Source organism: Oncorhynchus gorbuscha, unplaced genomic scaffold (assembly GCF_021184085.1).
Source record: "Oncorhynchus gorbuscha isolate QuinsamMale2020 ecotype Even-year unplaced genomic scaffold, OgorEven_v1.0 Un_scaffold_3651, whole genome shotgun sequence".
Lineage (NCBI taxonomy): Eukaryota > Metazoa > Chordata > Actinopteri > Salmoniformes > Salmonidae > Oncorhynchus > Oncorhynchus gorbuscha.
The window spans coordinates 27,501-35,000 of record NW_025747841.1 but is presented as its reverse complement, the minus strand read 5'-3'; the positions used below and the strand labels follow the sequence as shown (position 1 = coordinate 35,000).

General features: G+C 31.9%; 1 protein-coding gene across 1 annotated transcript in view; it reads right to left on the bottom strand.

The window, feature by feature from the left end:
• The window catches only part of LOC124028034, a gene marked incomplete at its 3' end in the record, with an annotated part of 43,594 nt that overhangs the window by 10,220 nt on the left and 25,874 nt on the right, over nt 1-7,500 (bottom strand). The window contains exons 18-19 of the mRNA XM_046340200.1: nt 6,695-6,824; nt 5,487-5,572 (exon numbers count right to left, since the gene is read on the bottom strand). Of these exons, the coding sequence (XP_046196156.1) occupies nt 5,487-5,572; nt 6,695-6,824 (216 nt within the window). The remainder of the gene's footprint in view (nt 1-5,486; nt 5,573-6,694; nt 6,825-7,500) is intronic.

Sequence of the window (7,500 nt, the reverse complement as noted above, 5' to 3'; positions counted from 1 at the left end):
ATCAGTAACTTAATAAACCAGTTTCATTCATCAGTAACTTAATAAACCAGTAACTTAATAAACCAGTTTCATTCATCAGTAACTTAATAAACCAGTAACTTAATAAACCGGTTTCATTCATCAGTAACTTAATAAACCAGTTTCATTCATCAGTAACTTAATAAACCAGTTTCATTCATCAGTAACTTAATAAACCAGTTTCATCAGTAACTTAATAAACCAGTTTCATTCATCAGTAACTTAATAAACCAGTTTCATTCATCAGTAACTTAATAAACCAGTTTCATTCATCAGTAACTTAATAAACCAGTAACTTAATAAACCAGTTTCATTCATCAGTAACTTAATAAACCAGTAACTTAATAAACCAGTTTCATTCATCAGTAACGTAATAAACCAGTTTCATTCATCAGTAACTTAATAAACCAGTTTCATTCATCAGTAACTTAATAAACCAGTAACGTAATAAACCAGTTTCATTCATCAGTAACTTAATAAACCAGTTTCATTCATCAGTAACTTAATAAACCAGTTTCATTCATCAGTAACTTAATAAACCAGTAACTTAATAAACCAGTTTCATTCATCAGTAACGTAATAAACCAGTTTCATTCATCAGTAACTTAATAAACCAGTTTCATTCATCAGTAACTTAATAAACCAGTAACGTAATAAACCAGTTTCATTCATCAGTAACTTAATAAACCAGTTTCATTCATCAGTAACTTAATAAACCAGTTTCATTCATCAGTAACTTAATAAACCAGTAACTTAATAAACCAGTTTCATTCATCAGTAACTTAATAAACCAGTTTCATTCATCAGTAACTTAATAAACCAGTAACTTAATAAACCAGTTTCATTCATCAGTAACTTAATAAACCAGTTTCATTCATCAGTAACTTAATAAACCAGTTTCATTCATCAGTAACTTAATAAACCAGTTTCATTCATCAGTAACTTAATAAACCAGTAACTTAATAAACCAGTTTCATTCATCAGTAACTTAATAAACCAGTTTCATTCATCAGTAACTTAATAAACCAGTTTCATTCATCAGTAACTTAATAAACCAGTTTCATTCATCAGTAACTTAATAAACCAGTTTCATTCATCAGTAACTTAATAAACCAGTTTCATTCATCAGTAACTTAATAAACCAGTAACTTAATAAACCAGTTTCATTCATCAGTAACTTAATAAACCAGTTTCATTCATCAGTAACTTAATAAACCAGTAACTTAATAAACCAGTTTCATTCATCAGTAACTTAATAAACCGGTTTCATTCATCAGTAACTTAATAAACCAGTTTCATTCATCAGTAACTTAATAAACCAGTTTCATTCATCAGTAACTTAATAAACCAGTTTCATCAGTAACTTAATAAACCAGTTTCATTCATCAGTAACTTAATAAACCAGTTTCATTCATCAGTAACTTAATAAACCAGTTTCATTCATCAGTAACTTAATAAACCAGTAACTTAATAAACCAGTTTCATTCATCAGTAACTTAATAAACCAGTTTCATTCATCAGTAACTTAATAAACCAGTTTCATCAGTAACTTAATAAACCAGTTTCATTCATCACTAACTTAATAAACCGGTTTCATTCATCAGTAACTTAATAAACCAGTTTCATTCATCAGTAACTGAATAAACCGGTTTCATTCATCACTAACTTAATAAACCAGTTTCATTCATCAGTAACTTAATAAACCAGTAACTTAATAAACCAGTTTCATTCATCACTAACTTAATAAACCAGTTTCATTCATCAGTAACTTAATAAACCAGTTTCATTCATCAGTAACTTAATAAACCAGTAACTTAATAAACCAGTTTCATTCATCAGTAACTTAATAAACCAGTTTCATTAATCAGTAACTTAATAAACCAGTTTCATTCATCAGTAACTTAATAAACCAGATTCATTAATCAGTAACTTAATAAACCAGTTTCATTCATCAGTAACTTAATAAACCAGTTTCATTCATCAGTAACTTAATAAACCAGTTTCATTCATCAGTAACTTAATAAACCAGTTTCATTCATCAGTAACTTAATAAACCAGTTTCATTCATCAGTAACTTAATAAACCAGTTTCATTCATCAGTAACTTAATAAACCAGTAACTTAATAAACCAGTTTCATTCATCAGTAACTTAATAAACCAGTTTCATTCATCAGTAACTTAATAAACCAGTTTCATTCATCAGTAACTTAATAAACCAGTTTCATCAGTAACGTAATAAACCAGTTTCATTCATCAGTAACTTAATAAACCAGTTTCATTCATCAGTAACTTAATAAACCAGTTTCATTCATCAGTAACTTAATAAACCAGTTTCATTCATCAGTAACTTAATAAACCAGTTTCATTCATCAGTAACTTAATAAACCAGTTTCATTCATCAGTAACTTAATAAACCAGTTTCATTCATCAGTAACTTAATAAACCAGTAACTTAATAAACCAGTTTCATTCATCAGTAACTTAATAAACCAGTAACTTAATAAACCGGTTTCATTCATCAGTAACTTAATAAACCAGTTTCATTCATCAGTAACTTAATAAACCAGTTTCATTCATCAGTAACTTAATAAACCAGTTTCATCAGTAACTTAATAAACCAGTTTCATTCATCAGTAACTTAATAAACCAGTTTCATTCATCAGTAACTTAATAAACCAGTTTCATTCATCAGTAACTTAATAAACCAGTAACTTAATAAACCAGTTTCATTCATCAGTAACTTAATAAACCAGTAACTTAATAAACCAGTTGCATTCATCAGTAACGTAATAAACCAGTTTCATTCATCAGTAACTTAATAAACCAGTTTCATTCATCAGTAACTTAATAAACCAGTAACGTAATAAACCAGTTTCATTCATCAGTAACTTAATAAACCAGTTTCATTCATCAGTAACTTAATAAACCAGTTTCATTCATCAGTAACTTAATAAACCAGTAACTTAATAAACCAGTTTCATTCATCAGTAACGTAATAAACCAGTTTCATTCATCAGTAACTTAATAAACCAGTTTCATTCATCAGTAACTTAATAAACCAGTAACGTAATAAACCAGTTTCATTCATCAGTAACTTAATAAACCAGTTTCATTCATCAGTAACTTAATAAACCAGTTTCATTCATCAGTAACTTAATAAACCAGTAACTTAATAAACCAGTTTCATTCATCAGTAACTTAATAAACCAGTTTCATTCATCAGTAACTTAATAAACCAGTAACTTAATAAACCAGTTTCATTCATCAGTAACTTAATAAACCAGTTTCATTCATCAGTAACTTAATAAACCAGTTTCATTCATCAGTAACTTAATAAACCAGTTTCATTCATCAGTAACTTAATAAACCAGTAACTTAATAAACCAGTTTCATTCATCAGTAACTTAATAAACCAGTTTCATTCATCAGTAACTTAATAAACCAGTTTCATTCATCAGTAACTTAATAAACCAGTTTCATTCATCAGTAACTTAATAAACCAGTTTCATTCATCAGTAACTTAATAAACCAGTTTCATTCATCAGTAACTTAATAAACCAGTAACTTAATAAACCAGTTTCATTCATCAGTAACTTAATAAACCAGTTTCATTCATCAGTAACTTAATAAACCAGTAACTTAATAAACCAGTTTCATTCATCAGTAACTTAATAAACCGGTTTCATTCATCAGTAACTTAATAAACCAGTTTCATTCATCAGTAACTTAATAAACCAGTTTCATTCATCAGTAACTTAATAAACCAGTTTCATCAGTAACTTAATAAACCAGTTTCATTCATCAGTAACTTAATAAACCAGTTTCATTCATCAGTAACTTAATAAACCAGTTTCATTCATCAGTAACTTAATAAACCAGTAACTTAATAAACCAGATTCATTAATCAGTAACTTAATAAACCAGTTTCATTCATCAGTAACTTAATAAACCAGTTTCATTCATCAGTAACTTAATAAACCAGTTTCATCAGTAACTTAATAAACCAGTTTCATTCATCACTAACTTAATAAACCGGTTTCATTCATCAGTAACTTAATAAACCAGTTTCATTCATCAGTAACTGAATAAACCGGTTTCATTCATCACTAACTTAATAAACCAGTTTCATTCATCAGTAACTTAATAAACCAGTAACTTAATAAACCAGTTTCATTCATCACTAACTTAATAAACCAGTTTCATTCATCAGTAACTTAATAAACCAGTTTCATTCATCAGTAACTTAATAAACCAGTAACTTAATAAACCAGTTTCATTCATCAGTAACTTAATAAACCAGTTTCATTAATCAGTAACTTAATAAACCAGTTTCATTCATCAGTAACTTAATAAACCAGATTCATTAATCAGTAACTTAATAAACCAGTTTCATTCATCAGTAACTTAATAAACCAGTTTCATTCATCAGTAACTTAATAAACCAGTTTCATTCATCAGTAACTTAATAAACCAGTTTCAGTAACTTTTCATTCATCAGTAACTTAATAAACCAGTTTCATTCATCAGTAACTTAATAAACCAGTAACTTAATAAACCAGTTTCATTCATCAGTAACTTAATAAACCAGTTTCATTCATCAGTAACTTAATAAACCAGTTTCATTCATCAGTAACTTAATAAACCAGTTTCATCAGTAACTTAATAAACCAGTTTCATTAGTAACTTAATAAACCAGTTTCATTCATCAGTAACGTAATAAACCAGTAACTTAATAAACCAGTTTCATTCATCAGTAGCTTAATAAACCAGTTTCATTCATCAGTAACATAGTAAACCAGTTTCATTCATCAGTAACTTAATAAACCAGTATCATTCATCAGTAACTTAATAAACCAGTTTCATTCATCAGTAACTTAATAAACCAGTTTCATTCATCAGTAACTTAATAAACCAGTTTCATTCATCAGTAACTTATTAATAAACCAGTTTCATTCATCAGTAACTTATTAATAAACCAGTTTCATTCATCAGTAACTTAATAAACCAGTTTCATTCATCAGTAACTTATTAATAAACCAGTTTCATTCATCAGTAACTTATTAATAAACCAGTTTCATTCATCAGTAACTTATTAATAAACCAGTTTCATTCATCACTAACTTATTAATAAACCAGTTTCATTCATCACTAACTTAATAAACCAGTTTCATTCATCAGTAACTTATTAATAAACCAGTTTCATTCCTCAGTAATGGTTAATGTATTTATTGGTTGATTGGTTAATTGGTTAATGTATTTATTTGTTGGTTGGTTGATTGATTTATTGGTTGTTGGTTGATTGATTGGTTGATTGGTTAATGGATTTATTGGTTGGTCAATGTATATATTGGTTGATTGGTTAATTGATTGGTTGATTGATTGGTTGATTGGTTGGTCAATGTATTTATTGGTTGATTGGTTAATTGATGTATTGATTGATTGGTTGAATGTGTGACATGCGGTACTCACTCGTAGTAAAGCAGCATGTCAGGAGGGTACAGGTTGTAGCTGGTGACATTTGACTCTTCCTTGATGTAGTTGTACATGCAGGTCAACTGTGGTTCACACAAACATATAATAACATGATGATTATTTATCAAATGAATAATCCCTTTGCAAGCTGACTTCTCAAACAACTGTTGGAATCCAACAATTACCGACCTCAGCAACAACAACTGGTATTAAGCTTGGTGATGAGAGGCTGACCAGAGTCTCTTTGAGTACGACAACAACAACAACAACAACAACAACAACAAGGACAACAACAACAGCTGGTATTAAGCTTGGTGATGAGAGGCTGACCAGAGTCTCTTTGAGTACGACAACAACAAGGACAACAACAACAGCTGGTATTAAGCTTGGTGATGAGAGGCTGACCAGAATCTCTTTGAGTACGACGACAACAACAACAACAACAACAACAAGGACAACAACAACAGCTGGTATTAAGCTTGGTGATGAGAGGCTGACCAGAGTCTCTTTGAGTACGACAACAACAAGGTCAACAACAACAGCTGGTATTAAGCTTGGTGATGAGAGGCTGACCAGAGTCTCTTTGAGTACGACAACAACAACAACAACAAGGACAACAACAACAGCTGGTATTAAGCTTGGTGATGAGAGGCTGACCAGAGTCTCTTTGAGTACGACAACAACAAGGACAACAACAACAGCTGGTATTAAGCTTGGTGATGAGAGGCTGACCAGAGTCTCTTTGAGTACGACAACAACAAGGACAACAACAACAGCTGGTATTAAGCTTGGTGATGAGAGGCTGACCTGAGTCTCTTTGAGTACGACAACAACAACAACAATAACAACAAGGACAACAACAACAGCTGGTATTAAGCTTGGTGATGAGAGGCTGACCAGAGTCTCTTTGAGTACGACAACAACAACAACAACAAGGACAACAACAACAGCTGGTATTAAGCTTGGTGATGAGAGGCTGACCAGAGTCTCTTTGAGTACGACAACAACAAGGACAACAACAACAGCTGGTATTAAGCTTGGTGATGAGAGGCTGACCAGAGTCTCTTTGAGTACGACAACAACAAGGACAACAACAACAGCTGGTATTAAGCTTGGTGATGAGAGGCTGACCTGAGTCTCTTTGAGTACGACAACAACAACAACAATAACCACAGTGAAAACAACAACAACAGCTGGTATCTGACCTGAGTCTCTCTCAGTGCGACCCTGTTCTTGCCCTTCCTCCTGCAGGCCTTGACCAGTTTCTTGATCTTGGTTGTGGTCATACTGGCCACTCTGGTGCAGGTGAAGCCCTGGAGCACGCTGGATGACATACTGGGGACACACACAGACGCACACACACACACACAGACACACACAGACACACACACACACACACACGCACGCACACGCACAAAGGCGCGGACACACACACGATAATTGAAAACAAATAACCATTAAACTGAGAGAAATTGCACTGAGACACCATCAACACGCCCACATGACACTTCCTGGTTTTAAAGTGAATTCTGAAAGTATTCAGACACCTTGACTTTTTCCACATTTTGTTACGTTACAGCCTTATTCTAAAATGGATTTCATAATTAAAACTGTTTTTTTTTATCTACACACAATACCCCATAATGACAAAGTGAAAACTGGTTTTTAGACATTTTTGCAAATGTATTACAAACAAAAAATATAATAACTTATTTACATAAGTATTCAGACCCTTTGCTATGAGAATTGAAAATGAGCTCAGGTGCATCCTGTTTCCATTGATCATCTTTGACATGTTTCTACAACTTGATTGGAGTCCACCTGTGGTAAATGCAATTGATTGGACATGATTTGGAAAGGCACACACCTGTCTGTATAAGGTCCCAGTTGACAGTGCATGTCAGAGCAAGAACCTAGCCATGAGGTCGAAGGAATTGTCCGTAGAGCTGGGGAAAGGTACCAAAACATTTCTGCAGCATTGTGGGTCCCCAAGAACCCAGTGGCCTCCATC